Source organism: Passer montanus, unplaced genomic scaffold, assembly GCF_014805655.1.
Source record: "Passer montanus isolate IOZ18808 unplaced genomic scaffold, ASM1480565v1 scaffold103, whole genome shotgun sequence".
In the NCBI taxonomy this organism is placed as follows: domain Eukaryota; kingdom Metazoa; phylum Chordata; class Aves; order Passeriformes; family Passeridae; genus Passer; species Passer montanus.
This window is the reverse complement of record NW_024356838.1, coordinates 306,082-333,524: the sequence shown is the minus strand read 5'-3', so window position 1 is coordinate 333,524 and position 27,443 is coordinate 306,082. Positions and strand designations below refer to the sequence as shown.

At 40.1% G+C, this 27,443-nt stretch overlaps 1 protein-coding gene across 2 annotated transcripts in view; it reads left to right on the top strand.

Moving 5' to 3' along the window:
• Positions 1-27,443, top strand: part of DPYD (dihydropyrimidine dehydrogenase) — a 348,037-nt gene that overhangs the window by 282,171 nt on the left and 38,423 nt on the right. For both annotated transcript variants that reach the window (XM_039718169.1, XM_039718162.1), the window contains exons 19-20: positions 672-814; positions 20,348-20,527. In XM_039718169.1, the coding sequence (XP_039574103.1) occupies positions 672-814; positions 20,348-20,527 (323 nt within the window). The remainder of the gene's footprint in view (positions 1-671; positions 815-20,347; positions 20,528-27,443) is intronic.

Genomic DNA, 27,443 nt, shown 5'->3' with positions numbered 1-27,443 from the left:
TTTAATCATAATCCTCTAAATATAGCAGGGAGTTGTCTGACTCAACCTCTATGTACCATTTGAAATATGATCTCCAGTTTTGGAGATAGTGCCATAAATTAATATACTTTATTCTTTTGAGAATTTGACTATCATATTAATTGTTAGAGGGGGCTTACTTAAAGAATTTTCTTAATCTACAGACATGCAGAAGGGGAAACAAAATACTAAATGTCAAGTGCAGTGAAATGGCACTTTTCAACAATTTTTAGTTGAACATAAATAATTGAGATGTTTGCTCTTAGTTGGACAGTATTTAGGTTCAAAAAATTAACCTGATTCTTTATGTAGAAACATAAATCTCTTTATCTACAGTGTACTGTATGGTAAAGTATTGCTTTCTGTTTCAGACATTGCTAGTCTTTGTTTTGAGCAACAGCCAAAATGGTCAAGCTAACTTTGCATTGTTTATCCAAATGTTTTTGCCATTTTCTGTATTCCAGCCGGATGCATAAATTGCTGTACAAGTGTTGATACCGCTTGCAACCCGCTTGGTGTCAGTTTATAAATGAATATATCCTCTGCACCTCAGAGTTAGATGTTAGTTGCTGATGTCGCTGTACCATGAGGGATGTGCAAGTTCCATCAGGGCAGGCTGGGGTGTTGCTGACCCTGTGTCTGGCTTTCTGCAGGAAATGCTATCCGGCCCATCGCCCTCCGCGCGGTGTCCGCCATCGCCCGTGCTCTCCCGGGATTTCCCATCTTGGCAACTGGAGGCATCGATTCTGCTGAGACCGGGCTTCAGTTTCTGCACAGTGGGGCTTCTGTCTTACAGGTACCGCTTCTTTCTTTAAAATGGTAATGTTCGAGTAACTGTGATAAGATCATCATGTGTCTTCCTTCCAAACATTTAGATAGTGTGGAGTTTCTACCACTGAAAATAATTTGCATGTTTTTCACTTCATGCTGCTTGCTAAGAGACATTCATTTCACATGGAAGTGGAGGAGGAGTTGCCAGAAGAAAACTTTGGCTGTTCCAATACCAATCTGGGAAAAGGCTAACCATAAGTTTGTTAGTACTTATTTCACCTCTGGTTTAAGTGATTTAAAATTTAAACATCTCTCTCCCTTGTCTTACAAACAGAGTTGACACAGAGTTTAGCTTGACCTGTCTGTTCTTCCTGTATTCTCAGTTTTTCTTTTCTGCAAAGAGCCTTCTCAAGGTGAGAGGGCTTCCAAAGAGCACTACGCTGGTCTCGCAGGGAGCCAGTTTAAAATAACTTTTGTTTATGCAGTCATCTGTGTCCCTTAGGGATGTTCATTGGAACAGGAGGTTCATGCACCCACTGCATGAAGTGCTGTCCTTGCCCTGGAGTGAGGTGTCAGCTGTGTTCATCAGTCAGGCTGTTTGCATTGCCTGAGGGTTGGTTTGAGCTGCTGGCCACACTGGCATGGTTGGTTAGTCCCTGTCATGGAAGGAAGCCTTGGTGGCCTCATATTACAGGCACCAGGAAATTGGCTGAAAAATCAGCCCCTTGCCTCTCTGCCAGGCATGTCAGGGCACCATTGCAGCATACATGTTAGACTGGCTGAGGAGCAGGTGGTCTTTATGTGACATTGTTCCATTGTATATTGTTACATTCTGGTAGATGTTCATCCCCTTTATCTGTGGGTCCCACCATAGACAACAGCAGCTGTGGATCCTGTGAATATCGGCTTTGTGTCACTCCATGGGATGACTAGAGTGGTTTCATTCCCACAATTCACTTTGACATTGAAATTAGATTCAGTGTGACCATCCTTTTTACACAGCTACAGTGACTGCTGTGATTAGTCATTTGTTTGCTGTTTCACCAAAAAAAAAAAAAAAAAAAAAGAAGCCAGCTCAATATTTTGGTTTGGTTGGTTTTTTTAGTGCACATCAAAGTTAGCATGTCTGGGAGCTGAAGCAGAAGGCTGTTCCTTTTTTATAGACTTGATATGTTCCTTGGATTTATTAATACCATTTCATTTTTTTTCAGTTGTATTTAAGTGATGCAAAATTTTCTTTTTCATGGGCAGATAAGATTGGCCTTTTGTCTGAGAGCTTCTTCCATATAAATATTAAGTAATGGTGCAAATTGCAGGGCAGCATTTGTCTACAAAAAACCCCTAGGATTGGCAAGGGTTGTTTTTAGTGCTCTAGATGCATTTCATTTGTTATTGCTAATAGAGCTGCACTTTCAATGGCTCTGTCTGCAGCAATGTTACATGATCTGAGCTACATAGAATGAAATTATTTTCTGTTCTATGGCTGCTGTATCTGTTTCTGGATGACTAAAAATCAAGGAGTTTAATGTCCCTTTTGCACTTCCATTTTATATAGATTGTGTAGCTGTTTTGGTTTTTTTTTTTCTTTTCTTTTCCTGTTGGTTTGTCCCAGTGGTAATGGGAAATTCTGAAATATAATTTCATGCAGACATCCCAGTCAGTGCTCGACAGAAAGACTATTTGATTTACAAGACATTAATTATTGTTTTCTTTGTAGTAGTAATCAAATTCTCTGAAACTGGCTTCCACAAATCACTTGGATCTATACAGATATTTTGCCTTGTACAGAACAATTTCTCTTTTCAATAATTTTTTCTCAGAGATGCTGAAAAAACTCTTATTTTGTCCTTAGGTTTTACCAGTTTAACTTAAGTCATCTCTAGAACTGATTTTAAACTCCTCTAAATCAAAAATATCCTCAATTTGAGTGATTCTTTTTTTTGTTTTTTTCCCAAAAAAAAAAAAAAAAAAAAAAAGCCAGCTCAATATTTTGGTTTTTTTAGTGCACATCAAAGTTAGCATGTCTGGGAGCTGAAGCAGAAGGCTGTTCCTTTTTTATAGACTTGATATGTTCCTTGGATTTATTAATACCATTTCATTTTTTTTCAGTTGTATTTAAGTGATGCAAAATTTTCTTTTTCATGGGCAGATAAGATTGGCCTTTTGTCTGAGAGCTTCTTCCATATAAATATTAAGTAATGGTGCAAATTGCAGGGCAGCATTTGTCTACAAAAAACCCCTAGGATTGGCAAGGGTTGTTTTTAGTGCTCTAGATGCATTTCATTTGTTATTGCTAATAGAGCTGCACTTTCAATGGCTCTGTCTGCAGCAATGTTACATGATCTGAGCTACATAGAATGAAATTATTTTCTGTTCTATGGCTGCTGTATCTGTTTCTGGATGACTAAAAATCAAGGAGTTTAATGTCCCTTTTGCACTTCCATTTTATATAGATTGTGTAGCTGTTTTGGTTTTTTTTTTTCTTTTCTTTTCCTGTTGGTTTGTCCCAGTGGTAATGGGAAATTCTGAAATATAATTTCATGCAGACATCCCAGTCAGTGCTCGACAGAAAGACTATTTGATTTACAAGACATTAATTATTGTTTTCTTTGTAGTAGTAATCAAATTCTCTGAAACTGGCTTCCACAAATGACTTGGATCTATACAGATATTTTGCCCTGTACAGAACAATTTCTCTTTTCAATAAATTTTTCTCAGAGATGCTGAAAAAACTCTTATTTTGTCCTTAGGTTTTACCAGTTTAACTTAAGTCATCTCTAGAACTGATTTTAAACTCCTCTAAATCAAAAATATCCTCAATTTGAGTGATTTATTTCTGCTTCACTAAAGTAGGGAAGTAGTTTAATCTCAGATAAATAGATTCTAAAGTGGCTGTGTAGGTAAGGATCTGAACTAGTTCAATTGCATCCATTTTAAAATAAGCCTTTAGTAAGTGTCATGCTAGATTGTGAATACAGGCCATAAGTCCTTACCTCACGATGGGAAGGACAGATGGAAAGGAGAAGGAAATGAGTAATCTCTATAGAAAGTCATTAAAGAAATGCACTTCCTGGGACTAGACTGCAAAGTATTTTCTTCTCAGATGAGATACATTGTAATGGAAAAAGCCTCATCTTCACAGGTTGTCTTTGGACCCTAATTAGGATTATGAGGATCATTTCCATTGTTTTCCTTCTAAACAAGGTCATAAAAATAGCCAGCTAATGTTCTTTTCCCTGAATCCCAATCTCACACATGTCCTTGGTATCAAATGCCCAACTTGCTCCTTCAGCAGCCACAACCTCTGTTGCCTACAGCTTTGATATTCGCTTCTGCTTTCTCAGTACTGACATACAGAGTGAGTAGAGAATTTGTAGATAACATCAAATAAAGTGATCTACTGCATGGTTGAGTATTTAGGATTCACTGCATAGCAAGTCCCTGAGTTAAGCAGGTAGAAGGTGGGGCTGTACTGGGGGAATTCTATATGTGTGTGATAGCCTTATCTAAAGAATCTGCTTTAGATGCTGTTGGAGGTGGTTCTGAAGAGACACTCAGACTGACACACCACTGCACATTTTGTGAGCTGACTTCACATTTCCAAAGCCACAAGGATGCCTTGTGACTGATGCAGAGGCAGGAAGCAAGCAGCCTGGGCTTTGGCAGTAATGGAACAGCCTCTGTGCTCAGCTGTGCCAAAACTGGGCTGTGTCCCTGCTCTCAGCACCCTGTTAGCCAGCAGTGCTTGGGAAGGGTAGGGGCTGCCAGAGCATCCAGCATTGCACATGGTCCCATGCTGCAGAGGAGCTCAGGCTGTACTGATGTATCCATGGAGCCCAGCCTGAGAGCCTGGGACAGCAGCACTTGCTTGGCCACTGGGCTTCCCTTCCTTGTGTCCCAACAGGTCCTGTGTCTTCTGTGCCATGGCAGCAGGACATTCGTGGCCTAGGATAATAAGGAGGCTTTGTGAGTTGATTTAATTGCAATGTAGCATATCTGTTAGAGGATAGGTTTATAAATAATAGATGTTCTTCCATTAAAAGCAAGATCAGGTTTTCCTCTTCAGATATTTCACCTACAATCAGTTCTCCATTGTTTTTTCCAATTGCTTTTGTTTTTAAAACATGGGGATTTATTTTCCATTTGCAAAATCATCGTACACAGGAATGCATGTCAGGAGTCAGGTGGTAAGCCATATTTTGCTATATATCATAACCACCTCAAGTGGTATTAAGCAGGTATATTAGGAAATAGTGTGGGGAGGGAGTTTCAGTAATCAAATTGTGTTCTATCCCCTCCTTTAGAAGATGGAGGATAACATCTTACTATTCACAAAAAGGTTTGGGTGTAAGGAATTTTGCAGCAGGTATGGAAAACAAACTAGGTTATTGTGGTCAGTATTAGCTGGGCTGAAGATTTTAGACAGCAGTTCAACAGAGCATTCTTCCATTTTATGAACTTCAGAAACACTTGCAAAAAGACCCCGCTTGGGCTTTAATTTCTCCTTAAAGATGCTGAAACATTTCAGTCATTCCTCAGCTGATTCCATAGAACCATAGGTTTTTAACATCCTGAATCTACCAACCTCTTTTCAGTACAGGCATGAAAGTTTAAAAAAAAAAACACCAACAATTTTAATATGGAGATAATCCTGCACTCATTGTATACCAGGAGCTCCAGAAATGTCTAGAAAGCACCTTTCTGTGATACATGTCATTATTACAATTTTCCAGTGAGTCTGAGGTTTTTCATTTGTAATTTAAGTAAGCTTTTTTTAAATCCCCAATTTATCAAAATTAGATGTATATCCAAAATTTTTGCATGTTTTGCAAAAACATTTGTGATTTACCATGTTACACTGATGGTTTGTTAGATTTTTTGCAAGGTTTTGAAAGAGACATACATTTTTTAAAGTCATCTTGCTGCAGGAAATTAAAATGGGAAACAATTATAGAAAATTCTAGGGGAAAGAGAAAATGCATTATGGAAAAAGCAATAAAAGCATAAAAATATTAAAGTAAAAATCACTTCACAGTAGCCTGTATGATTCAATTGTAGATCAATATTGTGTAGTTAATGCATTAGCAGTAGAGCATTAATTTGCAATTACAGCAGGTGATCTGATCCTCTGTGTTCTGTCCATTGACATAAATGACCTTTTGTTGAAAGAGATTCTGTAGTCATTATTTCTAGCAGATGTAACTAAAAAAAAGAGGTAGAACAAAGGGGTGCTTTCTAAAGTATACTTGCTTCATGGTAGAACCTTTCAGCATTATATTCTGGTTTGGAATACTTTGTTCACCTGGAATATTGGTCATTTTCATGTAATGAATATGGATTCCTTCTCAAATAAATGTCTTTTCTCCCAAAGTATGGAGGTCACACATGCCCTCTGTTGCAGACATGGATGTCTGTAAGCAATGATTTAAAACCCACTCATGGAATGCTGCTTCTCAGTGGGACAGCCTGTGGCTTTGCCCTGAGCCCTTTTTCAGATCCACCTTCATCCTCCCTCATCCCCCGCTTGTCCTGGCTGGGATGCAGTGCCTGGCAGGGCTGTTTCTGTGGGTGCTGTGCCCTTGTCCTCACCGTGTTGTGTCCAGCCCACGTGCACCTGCTGCCTCCAGGCCTTGCCCTGTGCCCCTCCTCATCTCTCAGGCAGGGGAGGAAGGTGGGAGTGTGGCCCCACCACAGGCAGAGCTGCCCTGAGCTGGATCTGCCCTGTGCCCTTCCCTCCTGCCCAGCACCACCTGTGGGTGGGATCTCGGGGATCTGAGGAGGAACAAAACCATTCTGGAAATGGGCCAGCCCATGACAGGAAAGCATTAGCCATGAGTTTTGCCTCTGTAAGATAAACTCTCCCTCCAACATGAAACACAGTGGTTTTTGTGAGACTGCTTGTGGATTTTTAATATTTTCAGCAAGCCTTCTTGTTGGTACCTCTTTGGAACAAAAGTCGCAAGGGATTCAGGACAATTTGATTATTATTTTTTCTTCAGCAGCCTTTTCACTGAAGCATTTAGCTAAGAGATTTTTATAGCAGCAGGATGGCCCTTTGTGTGTGAATAAACAGGCTTTTCCATCACAAAATCATGGGACTTGATCTATGAGACAGTATTTTTATTGTATTTGTGCAAATGTGAAACCCTGTAAGGAACTCCATAATTTTTTTAAGGCTGCAGAACTGCAAAGTAGAGATCTGGTTCTCCATGCACTTCATTACTCTTCTTTTCAGTCCGTGTCAGTGTCTGTTGAAGTCAGTGAAGACTCTGATACTTTAGTTAAGTGAGGATTAGATCAGGCCAAAAAATTCTCTGCCTGGAATTACTATTCGTGCCATTTAATGCAGAGTGAAGAACTAAAAGACATTCAAATCATGGGAGTGCAAAGCAGGGGAGTGAGGGAGCTGGCCCTGTGTTTTGAAATTCCAGGTTAAGTTTCTACTGATAATCATTAGGGAAAAAATACTTTGTCTTGCAATGAATAGCCATGATTTTGAATGCAGACAAAGAGTCCTTTGTGTCAGTCCTGCATGAGGAGAATGAAGTCGGTGGATTGCTGCAAGTCTCGGGCAGCCACAAAGTGCCATCGGTGTGGCAGAGCAAGGCTGTGCTTCCCCTGCCTGGACTCCCAAAGAGCCCACCCTTCCTCTGCCCCTGCCTGTCCTTCCCCCAGCACACGGAGGGAGCACAGGCTGCAGGCTTTGCTCTGTGCCAGGCAGAGAGTGCTCCAAGGGCTGCTAAACCCAGGAACAGGCACACTTGGGCACCAGCTGGACACTGGTGAGGTTTCTGACACAGGCTGTGGCCTTAGGGGTAGAAGAACAAAACCTTTCTGTAGAAAGCTGTCCATGAAACAGAGAAGTTGAGGTGCTAGACCTAATTCTTCTCTCATGATTAAAATTGATGAGGGAAGAATAGGTTGCTGAATGTAGTATCAGGTTACCAAAATGATATGAGACAAGATTCAAGGGATGGTACTTTAGACCCACCAAGATTTTTAAGAAAAAAATGCCACTTAAGGCAAAACCACTTTTCAGATGTAAGTCCTTTGATTGAGATAAGGGTAGTCTCCTGTAGAAAGAGCAGTATTTAGACTGTATTTCCAAAGAAACTTGATAGGTATTTGTACATCCATTTGAGTATCTTCTATCAGATTTGAGCTTTTTGTGGCCATTTTCACTGAAATTCGCCAGAATGGAGAGTGTATTACTCTAACAAATTTTGAGAAACAGAAAAGGAAGAGGAGAGAGAGTAGCTGCATTCCTTCACTGTAAGCACAAGCACACTATGAGCTCACCTTTATTAGACCTCTGAGAACCCGCATGGGACAGCACTGTGTCAGCCACAGGAAAGGCTTTAATTGGCAGTCACACCTTATTAGACGTCAGAGAACCCAACCAGGAGACACAGAGCTGCTGGAAGCCAGATATCATTAGCTCCACTGCTCACAGAGCCACGCGCTGAGAAAAGTCTTCAATGGATGCAGCACTGAATGGAGTGGCCCTTCTCTGCAGAGATGAAATTTGCAGTACATGCAGAAACAAAAGAGGGAACAAAGTGCTGTTTGAACATGTCGACATAAAATCCTAAGGAAAATGAATGTGAAAGAGAGAAAAGAGTTGGGACAGACATACCCAAGCATTCACTTCTGAAAACATTTCATTATTTTCTGGTTTTTCTCTAGCCCAGTGCTAATTACAGAAATTCAACTTGTTCTCAACTCTCTGTCTTTGCTAATAAAACAAAAAGTAATTAGTGGACTGCTACACTTGCTCCTTTACAGATGATTGGGAGAGAAATTGCTAATTGATAATGAGAATCTTCTCTGAGAATTTCTTTTAAAGGAAATCAGAATTTGTCAAACAAAACCAATCTATGAAGTTTTTTTCTTTTAGTAGTAAACCATCAAATAGTTTTAGTAGTAAACCATCAAATTAGAACAGGTTTTCATTACTGATTCCTACGTATTGTTTTGCCACTTTTTATGAAAAGTTGCAATATTCAAATCAGCACATTGTAAAGTTACAGACTAAATTCAAAACTAATAATGCCTTTTATTTTGTACGGTTTTGCATTAGTTCTACATTCGGAGCTGCTATGGGGAATTATCTATTAGCTTTCCTTTATTTCTGCTCATTTCACCAGCTAGGAAATGAAGTCTGCATAGATAGGATTGTTATTTCAGAAATTTGTAAGAATGAGTTAAAGCTCATTCTGTAACAATTGCTATTTGTCATTCTCGTAATGAATTCTCATGCAAAGTAGTTTCAACTATCACTGTATGGTAGTAATTATTTACTAACAATTAGGTCCCAATTGAGCATCAGTTAAATGCTGTCCTACAGCAGTGTCTCCCAGCTTCTGCAGGGGATTTTTCTCCGGGGGACAGTGAGCCTGCTCCCCTTTCCTGCCCTGCCTGGCTGTCTACCCTGCTTCTCTGGGTCTGGCAGCACAGGGGCTTTCAGAATTGAGGGGATGGGAAGAATAATTGCTTTGGCAATATGTTTTTCTCCATCTCTCCCAAGGATCCACAATATTCCTTGTCCTTTGAAAGCCCAGTATTGCTGCACCTGTTTTTAATGTGGATTCACACTACTGATGTGGACTTGTGCTGCTGTTCTCTTGCATGAGCAGGCACAGAGCTGTTCTCCATGTGGATAAAGCACATGGTGTGAATTGACACCGAGTGAGTTTTGTTTAGAGTTTACAAAGTAAGTGCAACATGGAGATGACTCTTCACAAGAGGCTTGGTAATTGTTGATTAACCAAATTATAGGCAAGTTGTTTTACTCAGCTCAGGTTGCTTTCAGACATAAAGCTAGATCTGTTGTAGATTGAGTTCCTTTGAGTACATGTGGAGATGACTGGAAATTGAATCTGAAACTGTACCCAGCTCGTTGTTGGATATTGAAAATAAATACAAGGTAAGATAAGCACAGTGGAAAATGCTGTTTCTTTATTCCTTTCTGCCATCTCAGTAATTACTTAGGAAAATTCCTGTGGGGTTGTTTTTTTGGGGGTGATTTTTTTTAATGTTATATGTGTTGTAACTGCAGGGGACTTGTTTTCCAAAAAGGGAGAACACAAAACATTCAGTATTGCAAAGCTCTGTCATCAGAGAAGTTCTTGGAAACACTGTCAGTCATACAAAGAAAACACGTTATAGAAATTTTCCTTTTTATATCATAGCAGCTTTGTTGATCTTTCAGGCAGAGGCTGTACCTGGCAGTGAAAGGAAGAAAGGGGAAGCAAGCAGTGGAAGAGGTTGTGCTCAGGGAAGGTGTGGTCCTGGAGCCCACCCTGGCACAGGAATGCACTGCTGTGCAGCTCAGCTGGGGCTTGGTGCTGGGCTAGCTGCAGTTTGGTCACTGATCTTTCGCTTTTCTCAGTGGTAGAAAAATGGGTTTTCTGCCCAGAAAGGAGGTAGCAATAATTTTTTTCTTGTTACAGCCCAAGCCCCCTGACACAGCTTGATCTGACTGATGAGGGGTTCTTTTATCCATGCAATTAGAACCAAAGAAACAGGGAACACATTGTTTTTCTAAACTGTCATTTTAGAAGCTGGCAGTACACTTAAGAAAGGGCTTAACTTCCTTCAATATCATCAGTTATGTTGCTGCTTTTCTTGCTGATATTTATTATTTGGACAGAGATAGGTAAAACAATCCCTAAGGAAATGTGGAAGTGGGTTTTTATCTCTGACACGAAGGATTCACAGGGTCAGAACTATTTTGTTCACATGAATCTCACTCTTCAGTGGACACAGCAGCTGCTGCACAAATTTGTACAGGCAAGCTGATAGAGGATGAAAGTAATTTTAGCTGAAATATAATGTGAGAGTACTAGAGGGGAAGACTCACAAGGATGAGGGGTTAATCATTGCAGGACTGAATTGAGGTTCCAAGATAGAAAAATTGCTTTTCTGTTTGATTTTGAGAGGTCTGCAGCTTTCAAAATTCTGGTCACAGGAGGATGTTCCTCAGTAGATGGTTCTCATTAGAATTTGTTGAAAATTTATTTGAGGGAACTGTTTTTCATTGACAAATTTCATTTAATCAGAATAGATCTTAAGTTCCTGCTGCATCTGATTCGGTGTCCTGGGATGAACACTGAAGGTCTACCCTGGATCTGTTAGGCATTAATGAGACTGACTATTGTCAGTGATGAGGAAATAGTTATTCTATCATAGGGAAGTTTAAGCATGGAAAACTTTTCCAGTTTAGACTGATAATCAAAATTCTAAAAACGTGCAGAATTAACACATTTAAAGACAAAAATATTATTTGGGTGTATCAAATCTGTTTCAATCTTTTTGCAACATATTTTGGTTTTGACCTTTTCATTCCAATTAACTTGGATTGCAAAACAGACATTTTCAAGTTAAATCTAGCCATTGCATTCCATGTTGTCAAACAGCACATATTGGTAATTCCGAAACTCTTTCTCACATGATTTTCCATTCTTTTCTGGAAAGCGTGCTTTCTGCATTCCATGTTGTCAAACAGCACATATTGGTAATTCCGAAACTCTTTCCCACATGATTTTCCGAACAGCATTCTCTTCTGGAAAGCGTGCTTTTCTAGCACTATGCTCATCTCTGACAAATACACCTTTACAAAAATGGGATAACAGACCAACTTAGTTCTAGAGATGATGGTGTTCGTGTTGGCTTGCTCTCACAAGACAAAAATTTAAAAACACTGCAAAACTGCTGTGTAATACTTGATTACAATTAACGGTAAACTACGAGATCTGAGTAACTTAATTGGTACCTGCTGTAGAAATTTCTTTGGAGTTGAAGGTTATGGCTTGTGGAAATGGGTCAAACAAATCTACATCTACCTGACACAACTGGTAATGCTGCCCCAGTAGCTGCAGAACCTCTGGGAGAGCTGAAGGATTTCATTTTCCAGAACAGCACTTATAAGACAGAGGCGAGACTTTTGGGTGTTAATAAATGAAATATGATGTGATATTCAGCATGTATTCAGATAGTTGTGGAACCTCTGTATGTGATTGGACTGTTTACACAGGGGAGTTAGTTCATCTGCTTCCAAAGCTATCATTCATTTTGTAGATCTGCAGTACAATGATACAATTTGCTATACATGGCTGATTATGAAGCTGTTTCCCAGACTCCTCAATGCTCAAGGCATGTGGAATCATATTTGTTTTCTTAGGAAAGATGATCATGATCAGCACTTTTATCAGTGTGTGTGCCCACCTACTGCATAAAGGTTCACTTTGTAGTTCCAAGAACTGACAGAATGCTTTAGTGAGATAAGGAAATATAACCATTCCTCTAGGGGTGGTTGACAGGGAAAAAACCCACAGTTACCTCAGGGAGCCTTCTAAAAATTCTTGATTTATTCTGCATTTCCCCTCTCAAAGACATGGGATATGAAATTGCATCGTTCAGGGTCCCTTGATAAGTACCAGTTTCCCACTCCCAAACACCCAGTTTAGCTATTTAGATCAGAGATACATTAATTGGCATTGGAGAACTTAAGGGGAGGGAAAATAGGTTTGAGTAGGCTAGGAATTAATGCATTGGATAACATTCCTAAAGGATCCCTTATAGTGCTCTTATCTCCTGCCATGCTCTCATCTGATAAGTGCCTAATGGATTCTCAACTTTTTTCTCCTCCTTCATTGTTGGCCACTCATGACTGCCCAGGGTTGCTGGAGTGCAGTACATGAACAAAATCTGTCTTGCAGCCCCAAAAATCAGGTACTTTGAGGTCTCTCTGCCAGGAAGAGTAGCCATCCCTTTGGTGCTGGGGAAGCTCCTCTGTAAGCCTGTGTCAGGAGGCTGCTGTGGCTTCGGCACACAGAGCTGTGGGGCCCTTCCTGCTGCCCAGCTGCTGCATCCATATTTCCATACCTGCAGTCCCTGCCTCGATGCTCCCAAAGTGCCAGCTCAGCTCTGCTTGACACCACGTCAGCATTATGTTGTCCTGGTGGAGAGAGGATCCAAGCTGTTGCAGGAAATACAGTGTTTATCCCATAAGCTTGTCTTGCATGGGCTGGAGACTTCCTTCTCCTTTTAAGTAATTTTGAGCTCCGTTATTTACTTACATTAGCCTGTACTTTGGATTAGAATGACGACTTATCTCAAGATTGTCTGATGAAATTTCTTGAGGTGTAACAAAATATCTGAAATACTTCACTGACTTACTGAGAGCCACGTGGCGTAGGACTATCCAGTCCTTTTTTTGTTTTTTAATATAGATTTCTTAAGCCTTTGTGAATGGTTGCCTGCTTTTCAGAGCCTGGAGTTATTAGCATCTTGGAATCTTTCTTCTGTGTGTTATCCCTCAAAGTGCCACTAGTAAGCCCTCCGCTTAGAAGGACTTTAAGTCTAGGACTAAGTAAAAAAGATTAGGTGGGCTTTTTTCCCCATAATTCAGACAATTCATAGATGTAATATTTCAGTCCTTCAAACTGCTTTGTGAAAGCTGTACTAGACTATGAAACAAAATAGTAGTTAATTAGCTCATGTATCTTAGTTCAATCATGTTTTAAAAAGGCTATCAGCTATCATCCAATTCAGTTTTGCGTCAATCCAGTTTCTGAAGACTTGTTAAGTAACATCCCATCTGCTAACCTCTATCTCTAGAGTCATTTAAGCAGCTAATGTTAGTGAATCAAATCATTCCATCTGTACTATATCAATATTTTGGAAGCGTTTTCTTTTCACAAATTTGTACTTTAAAACAAAGAGTCTTGAGGTTTTTTCCCAAGATTGTACCACATTGTCTGATAAACCACTTCCCCTAATGTTCTTAATCCTGCAACCCTCTAGCAGAAGCAATAATTAGATAGAAAGGATAATTTAGGCTAGGCATTTAATGTTCTGGTAAGTCGGTATTCAATGAGACATGAGGAGGAGGAGCCATTGTTACAGAGGCAGCCTTTCCATAGACATCGGTGTCCTGAAGGTTGTACGCACAGAAATGCCTCTCAGAGGAGATTGTATTTGTCTGCATGCTCTCACATTGCAGCTCTTACCACGTTATTATGAGCACTGTGTCAGACAACTGTGCAGTGTCTGCTGCTTTCTGCTTTGGAGATCTGGGCACAGATCTCCAAATTATTTTACAGGGGCTAGTAAATGCACATTTTCATTTCCATGGGCAAGAGCTATGCTGGTTCATACAGATTGCATGGACCAGAAAGATCTCCCTTTAGTCAAGTCAATTTTTGCTAGTTGCCTTCGAGAATAAATACTTAATTGTGTCTATGCCTCACCCAGATTATCATAATGCTCTTGCCCTCTACAATAAAATCAGCCTTCTTAATGTTGGCAATTCATATAGATACACAGGTAGGCACGAATAAAGTCCTTCCTGAACCATCTTGCATTCATTCACAGTTCCAGGTTTTTTTCACAAGAATCCTAATCAATGGAGCCTAATCAAGAAACAGTAGCTTCAACTATACATTAAATAACAGCTCAGGCATTCATAAATGTTTCTCCAACAAGAAAGTGAATTTATGTATTCAATACTTATCAGGAAGAATTTTTAATTGGAAAAACAAGCTTCAACAGAAAGATGATAAATGCTAAATTTGAGAATATAATATTGAAAAAATAGTAAACCTTTAGTTTACCATTTGAGTATACCAGTAAAAATATTTCAAAGAGAGTCAACCAAATTAATGGCAAAGCACAATTGTTAATACATTGTAAACCCTCTTACAGGTATCTCAGAGGAATAATAGTTGTTTATCCCTTTGCTGTGGTCAGAATATTAGAAATTGTGAAGTCAAAGGCCAGTTTCTTAATCTAATGGCATTTTGAGAGCTATTTTATTTACAAAACCTGTACAGTTTAGAACCAAAGCTGAAATTAGTCTCCATCTTCTGGTGAAGCAAGATGGCATTCTGCTAAATGCTAGAATTTCATCATTTGAAGGGGAAAAAAGGCAAAAAGAAAAGCAGCCAGTGAGACCTACAAATATAAAAGCATTTGAGATCTCAGAAGGAGTTTAAATCAATGCACTGCCACAGTTACAGCACAGATGAAAGAGCCTGCTGTCTCAATTGCCAGGAAACTACTTAGAAACTCTCACTTTGATTTCTTTTTTTTGGTAGCCCGTTACATTACCACTAAATGCAATATACGGAGACATCACTGCTTTGATGTTGTACAGCTACAACAAATGGAAACTAATATGGTAGAACAGTAAAGCTGTGTGATTTGCATTTATATATACAAATATATACCCATCAATCTTCTTACTTCTAGACCATGTATCACTGCCACCCATCTGCCTCCTTACTGATACTTCTCTTTTCATAAAAGTGACAATTATTTTACACCCATATCCTGAAGAGAGATACATATATTTCAGAGGGGTGTAAAAATTAAAATTTTCTCCAAGCTATTGACTCCTAGAACAAATTCCTCACTTGCAAAGCCTTCTAAGAGTGCTTTGAAACAATTTCAAATTGGAGCACCACAGGATTTTTGTTCACATAGGTCTTGTCACACAAGAATACTTACTCTCTTCTTGCAAAACAGCACATTATTGAGCAGTCTAGATTCTCTGACCTGCTCCAGTCTTTTGAGGTGATCTAGCAGTATATGAGATTATACACAATACCTCTTGTTGGGTGAAAGTAGTGTGGAGAAAAACTGACACAAGCATGTCTAGATCTGCATCTCCTCTGTGGCCTCTGCTGAAATCCCAGCTATTGATGCAATGGAAATAATGCAAGTAGGGACTACAGGCTCATTTTTGGCACTATCTTCCCCATCATCACCTGTCCAGCTGGGATTTTGCCATATAATAATGAGTTTATGTAAAAACTGAAGGTTGCAGGGTAAGAGAGACTGCACAGCCTGAAGAGGACTTCACTGTTTCCTCTTATAGTGTTCCAGAAAAATATTTCTCCTCTACAAGATCTCCCAAAGGGAAGATGCAATGAAGGAGACTTGCTTTACTGGTTGAACTGGCTGGAAATGCCTCAGGCACTCTGTCCAGATTCTGCATGGATGGCATAGGTCTTTCATGCAGTCCCTCAGGGTATGCTAAAGTTTGGACAGGAACTACTTCCATTTTTGTAGAGAATGAAACAGAAATAAAAGTCTGGGTATTTTTCCCATTGCTTTTAGAAACATTGGCTATGAACAAAACTGAAAGGTCTTAGACAGAGCTCTCAATAAACAGTGCAGGGGATTTGCCTCTGTAAACACTTCCGAAATTGGCATCTCTTTATTGTGTAATGATTCTGCTACAGCAAAGCCGTTTACAATGTTTTGTGATTGATGTAGAAGTACTTGTCACCAGCAGTGAACTTTTCTTCAAAACATATGAGTTAAACATATCAGATTCACGTGAATGTTCAATAAAAATCTTGTAACCCATAAAAATTATTTTGCACAATAATAATAATCTCCTTACAATTTACTCCAGTTCCTCAAGTAAGAGTTGTAATGTGTCTAGTTCCCACTACAAAGTTAAACTAACTTTTTATGTTTATGTAGTAATAGAGCAGACTGGTCATTTCTTATGAAAAACATCAGCAGGGATCATTGTGTGCCTCTCCCATCATTGTATTTTGCAGAACAGTTTTACTTAGAGCCTTAACCTGTGATTCATTTCACATCCCCGTTCCCCAATGAGATAATTTGGCTGTTTACCAGCAGCAAAGCAGGTATTGTGTGTTTTAGTATCTCAGACATGTCTGAATAAATTAGAATTGTAATTTACAGTTGCTTACAGCAACTTATGCTGAGCAGTTTTAGATTTCACAACACTGAGATCACAATATAATTGACCATACATTGCATGTTGGCCTAGGTGTCTCTTTTAGGATATAAGGGACAATCATTGGACTCTGGATCTGGGAGAAAAGGAAGGAGATGCCACATTAAAAATTAAATTGTAGCAGTTCTACTACTGGGACAGAGCCAGGCAATGTACTAAAACCAAGCTTGTGCAAACTTATTTCCCTGCATATTAGTGCAATAGGAATACTACGTTACCTTCCTAAACAGCAAAAATGTAGCACCTTTCTCTTCTAGTCCAACACAAGCAAGACAGCAGGACAGCACTTGTCAGCAGTGGAGCTGACAGCTTTGCTGTGACCTGGGCTTCGCTCTGTCCCGTAGGGTGTTCCACAGGGCCAGTCTCTCATCTTCCTCTGAAGATACTTTCTACCTAAATGTTTCAGGTGAAAGGCTGGGTCAGTGAACAGCTGAATGTTAATTCACTCATTAAACAGATCCACTTGGATTATTTAGGATTAAGGGATATTAAGCAGGTGCCATCCCTGCTGTGCAAAGTCCCAGCAGTGCTGCTTGCCAGAAGCGGGGCTGACAAACCGCGCGAGCAGCGGTCCAGGCGCGCTCTGCTTCCTGCACTCATCCGTGGGAGGCTTGTGTTGGCCTGGGATACAGACCACTGCTCTGGCACAGCACAGCACGGGGGTGTTCTCGCTTGGAAAGTCTCACTGCTGTTCAGGTTTTTGCTTCAGGGTCTAAAGGGAACCACATTCCGCTGTGCTTGGTGGGTACCAGCCTGATGCTGAGGAGAGGGGCTGGGCAGGCAGGGCTGGCTGCAGTTCCTGCAGTTCGAGGCAGGGACAGCAGCCCTTACACAGCACTTCTCACCTTTATCTCCCCCTCAGGTGGTTTAATAAGACATTAAATGAGAGGTGGTAGCAACCATTTTGGGTACAGCAGTATCTGGAGTGCAGCAGAGGGGGCTCAGGCTCAGCGCTGAGCTGTGCAAGGGAAGGCAGTGCCTGTTCCCAGTGAAGCAGCTGGAGCAGAGCAGGGCGTTAATGAGCTGTGGAGGGGCTGCTTCAGTTCTCCTGTGATTTTTCCGGACGCCTGAGTTTGAGTCTCACCTGGTCTATTGCCACTTCTCTTGTGCTGAAGAGAGGACACAGTGTCATTTAAACTGGTGATTCAGAGGCAGCCAGGTATGATGCTAAAAACCTCTCTCTGTGGTGTAGGAATTGTCATGGCTGATGGGTCATGGCGACCTTTTATCCTGACTTTGTTCACCACCTTTTAAAATGCAGCAAAGGTTTCTACATTGACTGATGGAAGATACTGTAAACCTAAAATACAAATCTCACCATTTGATTTGTGCAACATAAGCTCAGAATTTTGGAATTTGCCAAATACATGGCAAAACTGTTGCAGTTGGTTTTGTATGTGTTAATGTTTGAAGCTCTCTGTTCTAGGAAAGGCCCATAAACATAAGCACTTGCTTTTAGCCCACTGAAATTAGTGAAAGGCACATCTTTTGCTAATTATCCACACCAATGGGCACCACAGTCATAAGGTTTCTACTGAAGAGGATGATTGTTTGAGACCGCTTCTTTGTTCATGGAAAGGCTTTTCCATGTCACGTAGCATTTTTCTTTAGTGCAGACATTTACATTTTTCTTAAAAGTTGAATTTTGCCTGGAGTTCTGGAACTTTCTTGGCTTTCCAGGGAAGACAACCAGTGCATTGCATATAGAATCACAGAGAAGACAAATAGTTAGCTCTTAGTGTGTTATTATCTTCCACACATTTTTATATTATTGCAGCTCATAACACTGCACCACAAGCTGGAAAACAGTAAAAGCCTCTTTATTTATAAGATTATTACAGGTATCCTCGGGTGTATCTCATGTGTATACATCCTGTCAAAATATTTCAGGATTTTGACAAAAGTGTCTGAACTTGTTTCAAATGACATGACATGGCTTTTAACTGCCTTTTTTTTTTTTTTACAGTTTAAGTATTTTTAAGAGTAGATAATAAGAGTGTTACCCATGCACAAAAAAAAAAAAACCACAGAGAATTCCTTGCTATACAAAAAGCATCAGTGGAGTTTTGCAGTTAAATAACCTGTATGGGAAGTAATTATGATGCTCTCTATAATTGCCATAAAAAAAAAATACAGTCTTGAAGCCTGTGGAAGGTATAACAGACCTAATTAATGCCCACACTGTTTCTCCAGAGAAACAGATTTTTTTTGTAATGTAAATGCACTGCATAGAGAGTGTTATTGTGCTTATTTTATGGGGTTTTTTTTTCTCTTGTTCAGTGGTAGTATGAAGTATTTCCCAATGTGATGTGTACCTGTCTTCAGGACTGCAAGCTGTATTGTCATTTCTGAAATGGGGAAAACAATTGTTTATTTCCTGGGCTTTTTAAGTGTTGATGTCAATTATGATCTGAAGTGTGTTTCCACATTGAAGGAGTGTGGATGTGTTTGTGCATGTCTGTGTGCACCAATTCATGTTCTAAAATAGGTGGCTATTCCATTGTTGTGTTCACTATGTGTGCATGGAGTCAAGGTATTATCAGGAGCATTCCTTTCAGCTTTTACAATAAAAGCTGAATCAGAGGCTGAAAACACTGACACATCTGGAATTTCAGAGCATTTCCAGGGACTGATAATTAATGGCACTCAATCAACCCTGCACCTTGTCACTGATGGCTGATTAGAGTTTAGCTAATGAGAAGGTATTCAGACAACAGTTGGGGATTTTTTTTATTCAGTTGTTAGTGTGGTTGGGGATCTCTGTGGGTTTAAGCCTGAGCTGATATCCCCAACATGCTCTAGAAGAACCCATGTAAATTGTCAGACTGTTTTCTGCTGTCAGTAGTTTTGTGTGTACATGTTGAGCTCTGCAGGTCAAGGATCACTGCTTTATATGTTTATAAAGCTATATAGCCATTTATGTTTCTAAAGTATCTAAAATAAAGTGGCCTGGCCTCCCAGTTGCACTGAGTGGCAGGAGGGGATTGTTCTGTTCTGTGCCTGGCAATGCTCATCCCATACCAACAGTTCAGTTTAATGAGTGCTGTTTGCTGAGACACTTCCCATTGGATCCAGATTCATCTCAGGGCTGTCCAGTGGAATGGCAAGAAACAATGGACACAAACTGAAACACAGGAAATTCCATTTAAATATGAGAAAAATGCTGTAAGGGAGATTGAACACTGAAACAGGTTCCCCAGAGAGGTGTAGTTGGAGATATTCAAATCCTGATTGGATGCAGTGTTGGGTAGCCTCCTCTAGTTGACCCTTCTCTGAGCTGGAGGTTGAATAACAGGGTCTCAAGAGATGCTTTCCAGTCTCAGCAAGTCTGTGGTTCTCTGATTTTCTAGGCTGGGACCTAACTGGTTATGCTTGTGCTTCCTGAGCAGAGCAGGCTGGAAGGTACCACTGAGTGCCTGCAGGCAAAGCTCTGAGCACAGGTGGTGGTTTGCCAGTGTGCTGGCATGTTCAGCAGCAGCTCCCCAGCAGGCACATCTGGGGCTGGGCTTCTAGGTTTTTCTCTGAACAGCCCTCAGGTCTTGTCCAAGGGCTGCTGCTGAGAAATCTGGGCATAACTGGTGTAATTGAGCCCTTTCTTTCCTGAACTGCAGTGCTTATATCATGACATAGGATTAATCAGACAATAATTCTGAATCCTTGTAGTTCTTTCCCAGTGGGGTTGCAGGAATGGTCACCTGATCATCAGTAAATCCAAAGAATTTGCTAATTCCATATGCTTCTCTGCCAGGACAGTGCTGATATCTGACTTGCATTTCATAGGTGTGCAGTGCAATCCAAAATCAAGATTTCACTGTTATTGATGACTACTGCACTGGACTGCGAGCTCTTCTTTACCTGAAAAGCATTGAGGAGCTTGAAGACTGGAATGGACAGAGTCCTGCAACCATGCGCCATCAGAAAGGAAAACCAGTACCTAGAATTGCTGATCTGATGGGAAAGGTATGTTGTTTTATTGCCATTCCTATATAGTAACACTCTGTCTTTGTTTTGAATGTAATTCCATAATCATTGTATGCAGTTTCTGCTACTTACCTTGATTAATCACTGCTGCTGTCACAATTAGTCACCAAGTAATTTTCCTTCTGAATATTAACAAATATGTAGGCAGCTTAAGAAGACTAACTTGAAATTACTTGATACAGGCTAATATTTTTACTATAAATATGATCTCTTCACGTGATTCATAACATCATGTCTTTAAAAAATATAGGATGTAAATTTAAAAATGCATTAGAACAAGTTCTGGAACTGCTTGTTTTGATGAAACTCAACTCACTTCAGATTGATCCCAATGTTATGCCAGAAGCTCCTGGGTGTTTCAGCCAGGGTGCAACATTCAGGAGACATGCAAAAACCCTCTTGCACTGGCTCTGACCAACTGGGACAGACCAGCTGTTAGCTGGAACGTGAGATCAGGTCCTTCAGTCACCATACCTGAGCATCTCGTGGTCTTTCATGTGTGCTGATGCCCAAACCCTCTGCAAGGCAGGGAAGTTCTAAGTGAGGATTGGTGAGACCAGACAATTGAATAAATTCTGCAAGATCATTTAAACCTAGAAAGCCTGTGATGAAATGGGAATGTAAATGATGGTCAGCATGAAATCCTAACCTCTGGGACTGTCTTTGCTCTCTGCTCTAGTGGTTCCCTGCTACAAAAGCATTTTTGGAGATTTTTGACAGATGCAGTGAGTTGCAGCTGCCCCAGCCCTGCTCACCCTTCCACCAGGGCACCTGCTGATCCATACTGAGAAGCAGGGAGGTGTAACTGGCTTCCTGCTGATGCCCGGCTGCCTCCTGCTCTAAGCAAAATACCTGCACAGCAGGGAGGCCAAGCTTTTGTTTCTGGTTACTAGAGGGGATCACTTTGAAGACTGATTTCAGTTATACATCATGCCTATTGATTATCCTTCCAAAAATCTGATGTACGACTGTTGAAAATGTTGTAAAAAGTAAAGAATTACAAAAGAATAGGATTTGGAGTGTCAAACGCCTCCAAATCTCTGCTTATCATTGCTGATGACTGGAATTGGATTTAGCAGGAGATTAGAGTCTCCTATATTGTTGTTGTTCTCTGTGGAGCTCTGAAAATTATAACATTACCTTCAAGGAGGAAAGACAATCCTATTCCTAAAGCTCTGGATAATACACTGCTTAAAAATAAACCAAGATATAAGCAGTTTCATTTTCATCTACTTATGTTAAGCAGTTAAACCAGGCTCAAAGGGTTATAGCTAAACTTCTTTTCTTTAACACCTGTGGAAACCTACACAGCATTTCCAACTCGTGTTACAGATTTGTTGTAATTCTTCTTTCAAGCTGCACTATGTTCTGTCTTTCTATTACCTTTGTATTTTACTAAACAGACAACCATTGTCAAAGACATTTCTCCTGTCCTTTTGAATGAGGAAAAAAAATGTAATTTTTAGTCTTTTTTTGCTTGTCACCACATCGATAATTAACTTTAAAAAGGTTGCATGAAAATATACTTTAAGAAAGCATTTAATAATTCAAAGGAGTCTTAACTTGAAACAGGTCACATGAAAAAGAACAGAAACAAAGCTCTATGTAATCTTGGGTGGCTGGCTCTGTTAGATATTTAAAAGACATACAGACTATAATTTATTGTGTATTCGTATTAGCACTGAATTATACCATTGTAACATTCCTACTAAATAATAGCATTTAAAGTTAAGCAGGCTGCATTGTTGATAAGCCATTGATACATTTTAGTCATAAGCTCAGGATGGCTGTTTGTCCAGGAATGAACATTCAAGGGAAAAGGAAGAAAAATAATACAACTCTGGTAACTGGAAATACCATGATAAATGATCCTACTAGGGGCAATCAAATACAAAGACTTGATATCATTAATATTTATAATATCCTAATTAGCAAGACTGTGCCTAAGCAGTGTTATTAGTGTAACTAATTATGTTATCATAAACTAAGTTTGCAGTATTGTAGGAATCAGTATTCTTACTTTCATAAATTATTATCAATATTGGATTTCATGTACTTGTGCCTAGTAAATTTAGTTAAGTACTGTAGTTTCATCTCAATTCAAACACAAATATCTAACTTGCTTGGCAGCAAGTCATTAACACGTTTGTGAGTCTCTTTCTAAAATGAATTCACTAAAAAGCATGTTCTTACTCTCTGTTTGGAACAGAGAAAAGAACCTATTGATATTTTCTCATTGTTGAAATAATGTGTGGGAATGTATATGTTACATATGAATTAAAATGTGGCAGTCAAAATCCTGCCTTATAGAAACATAAGGAGCTGCCTCAAGTTGTGTTGCTATATACCATGAGATGAAATGCAGTTTCTTCAGTAAGACCTCTTAAGAAGCTAAGCAGCAAATACAGATGAACATTTGCATTCAAAAACAACAACAATAACAACAAAAAGTGAATTTCCTGATTTTGAATGTTGTGGGCTTGGTGCAGTAGATTTTAAAATATACAAGGAATCATCCTCCTTTTCGTTACAAGATTACTATTATTTTCAAATAGAATCACAGGGATAGGAAGTTCAGACATTTGAAATTTTAGTAATAAGGAACTAAGGGAGAATTTTTTTCACCAGCATCAAGAACCATTTGCTTTCTGATTGTATACAAATTCATTGAGCCTCTACCAGTTTTAAATAAATTACAGATTTAGGAGCCATTCTGTTCCCAGGTAAGTATGTTCATAATGGTATCTGTTTTGATTCACAGTGCAATATTGAATGTTAATGTCTGTATTTTTATGTAATGATGGAGTATTCTTTTTATAATTCATTGTCTATCCTGGTTTCAGCATCAAACAGATGCTGACTGCAGTGTTAACCACAGGAGAGTGACACAGTGGAGTTTTGTCATGAAATATTGTAGTATTTGATGACCAGAGTAAACTAAAAGATAAATACCTTCTTCTAAATGGTACTCCTAACCTCAAACTGAAGCTGTCTTGCCATGCAGTCACCAGATAAATGACGAACTGAACAGTTATCACTGTCAGGTGTTACATTTATCACAATAATTTCCTTCCTAAACAGAGAGAATACTGAAAGTACTGTGCTAAATAGTGTAATATAACAAGCAGTTAAATAGCAAACATAAAATGCTTTGGCTGAAAAAGAGATTCATGTTGATTAGTATCTGTTCATCCTTCTGCATTAATGAAACTAATACTTCTGATAATTTATAGCCCTTGAAATATCAGAAGCACCACAGCAATGGAAAATATTTTGAAAACTTGAGTGCTCTTTTTCTGTTTTTCACTGTTGCAGAATCTATTTATTTTTGTAGGTAGACCCTACATTTATCATCTTTGAGCCGGCGGTATTTATTTTTTGATCATCTTTTCAGTAGCTTTTCCTCTTTTGCTAGCACAGCAGTTGCTGCTGGAGCCATTGTGGTACTAGACTGCCTGTAATAGGAGTGAGATTCCCACTTAGGAGTGCCAGTCTCATTGGTTTCCAGTCACTGGGTGATACAGGTTTCCATAGCTCCACCAAGTTTACCTGTGGTTGTAACCCTATCTCTAACAGCCCTGAAGAGAGTTCTAGCACAGATGCTGTGTCAGACTCACAAAGGTGGCCAAAGGCACCAAGAGAGTTCTGGGCTTCCTTTCTCATTGCTTTTCAGATGGTTTATTGAGTTGTGTTTGTTTGCTTGTTTTTTTTTTTTTTCTGTGGGGGGACCTGACACTTGAAACCTTGACATGGATGACTGTCATTAATTACAACTCTGAGTCACCTTTGCATGGATTAAAAGTTGTCAGCCTGTCTCAGGTTTAATCTCAGTGTGCAAATCTTGATGCTGAGATGAGAGAATGGCAAAGTGAGGATGACACCACAGTGCTTCTCACTGACTCCTTCAAGGAAGAACTTGTGTAAAAGCACACTTACCTCAGAATGAATTTAGGACTGAGATCAAGTGCCTGATGCAGTCAGGAAGGCAGTTAAAATGTAGTGCACAGTCTTACAACCCAAAGTTATTAGGGTGACTGCATAAACCAGAGGAAGGGCACAGTTGGTCTCCTTACAATACAAAATTAATAGAATTATGTTTTAAAATAATGTTCACAAGTTTCTCAGGAGCATACATGACCAGCAGCAATAAAGATAACTCTGTTCTCACCAGGTATCTGAACAAATTCCCCAGAGGTGCAATTTGATCCCATGTGTCTCACTGTCTCACCTTGTCTGTTTGTTACAGGACTCTCTTATTAGTTGCTCACTGATCTTAATCCAGGGAGCTGAGGTGATTATGTCCCAGAAATGCACCGTGTCAGCTGGTGATCACAGAAGTGGTACAGTGTGTCTCTGTAAAAACTTCCATTAATGTCAGCTATAAAAATCATACTTAACCCAGTGGCTGCTATACATGCCAGGTAGCTAAACAAAAATCTTGCCATGTATTCAGTTGGTAGGTGTGGTTTTATAGGAAAAGAATATATATGGGTGTTTCATGCTTTGCTTTCAGCACCAGGAGTTCTGAACAAGTGGTATTTGTTTAATCATGTCTAAATGATGAAAAATGAAAAGTAACAAAAAGTAATAATTTAAGCATCTTGGTTCCAGAAATATACAAAACCCCTAAGGAACTCAGTGGGTAGTTCTCAACTGTTAAGGTTGTGCTGTACTAAAAATGTTAAAATTGTATCTGGTAAAAAGACATTTATAGACAGTGGCTTTATTCATCAGGCAGATGAGAGAATGATGTTGTACATGCACAGTGTATGACTTCAATGACATTTCATCACCTTAAATTTAGCAACCTTCTGATTTTCTTCTCTGAATAGACTTCCCATTGGAACAGACTTCCCATTTGGACTAAAATACTCATTTCCTACAAGTTATCTGTGAGTACTAAAATCTGAGTCTTCCAAACGGTGTAAACCTGCTAAATTCTATCTGTACTGCAGTCAAATCTAAATGGTCTTTTGTATGGCAGAGAAAAAAACCTCACTATACTGACCAGACTTCATACAAAATATTAAATTAACTCTTCTATTAAATAAATTAATTAAATGGGAACTCAGCCATGCAAGAACCACTGCTGCATCATAGAGTTTTGTCTGCCTTCAGATTCTTCAAGACCTCTAATCATCACTGAGCAGAGGTTTCCACCCTTCATTTTTGGAAGTACTCCTTGTTATTTAGGAAAACAAATTTGCCCAGTATGGTAAAGAACTGTTACCTTGTTTCTGGGACTGCATTAAAAAAAGGCAGAAAAAATTGTGTTTGTGGCTGGAAATACAGACTGTTTAACATATGTTTATATAGAGATTGCAATAAGATAATTAACATTGGGTGAAAAAACCCATTTTCCCATATTGCTATCACCAGTTCTGAAGAAGAGTCAGAGGTGAAAAAAATTAGCTTTAAGCTGTGGTGGACTGACCCTGGATGGATGCCTGGTACCTACCAAAGTATTCTCTCACTCTCCTCTGCAGCTGGACAGGGAAGAGAATATATAACCAAAGGCTCAGGAGTTGAGATAGGGACTTGGAGAGATCACTCACTAATTATCATCATGGGCAAAACAGACTCAGTTTGGGGATATTAACTGAATTTATTACCAACTGAAATCAATGCAGGATAATGAGAAGTTAAACAAATCTTTAAACATCTTTCCTCCCACTCCCCAGCTCCTTTCCAGGCTCTCCTTCCTCCCCTAGAGGCACAGGGAGACAGGGAATGGGGGTTGTGGTCAGTTCTTCACACATTGTTTCTCCCACTTCTCAGAGACAGGAGTGCTTCCAATGATCACTGCATCAGTGCACAGTCCCTCCTATGGAAGACCAGTTCTCCCCAGACTTCTCCAACATGAGTTGTCCTCAGGAGCTACAGTTCTCTCATGAACAGCAGTTCCATGGGGTGCAGTCCTTCAAGAATAGGCTGCTTCAGCGTGAGCTTCTCTCTCCGCAGGCGTGCAGGCCAGGAGCCTGTTCCAGCGTGGGCTTCCTGCAGGTTCACAGCCCCCTTTCAGGCATCCCCCACTCCAGTGTGAGGCTCCTCCATGGGCTGCTGGTGGATCTCTGCCTCCCCATGGACCTCCAAGGGCTGCAAGGGCACAGCTGCCTCACCATGGGCTGTACCAGGGGCTGCAGGGGAATCTCAGCTTTGGCACTTGGAGCACCTCCTCCCCCTCTTCACTCACCTTGGGGTCAGCAGTTTTCCTCTCACATTTTCCCTCCTCTTTTCTCCAAGTGCAGTTAACTCTGTGCAATAATTTTTCTGTCTTTCGTAAGTATGTTATCACAGAGGCATTACTGTAATTCCTGACTGGCTCGCTCACAGCCAGCCAAGGCTCCATCACTGGCTGGCCTTGGCTCTGTTGGACGTGGAGAACCTTCTAACAGCTCTCACAGAAGCCTCTCCTGTAGCTCCCCCGGCTACCAGACCTGGCCTCACGAACCCAAGAGAGCTGTTTGATCCTCTTTCCCATTAGCTAAAATTTGGACCTGAAATATGGCTTTCAGCCACACAAAGCCTTTTAAGTATAAGCCAGTATTGATCAAGAAACCTCTTACTTTAGGATATTATGGGAACTTGCATCAGCACACTCAGGGACTCTTGCTGCAAATGCTTGTTGGGTTGCCCAGAAATAAGGCTCTGCCAAAATATGTCTGCACCATTATCTGCAGGTAGATGAGGAAATAAGCCCTTTCCTTCTGCTCCCTGCTTAGTCTTTCAGCTCCTCATCTGATGATGAAAGGCCTCCACAGGCATTGCTTCAGGTGAGAGTCTGGTGGTTCTCTGTGGGGTCTCCCCAGCAGTGTTTTGGGAAGCGCCAGCAGAGCAGACTCTGCACCCTACTGCACAAGTCATATTTACCAGCTTTGCTGCCATTGGTGAACCT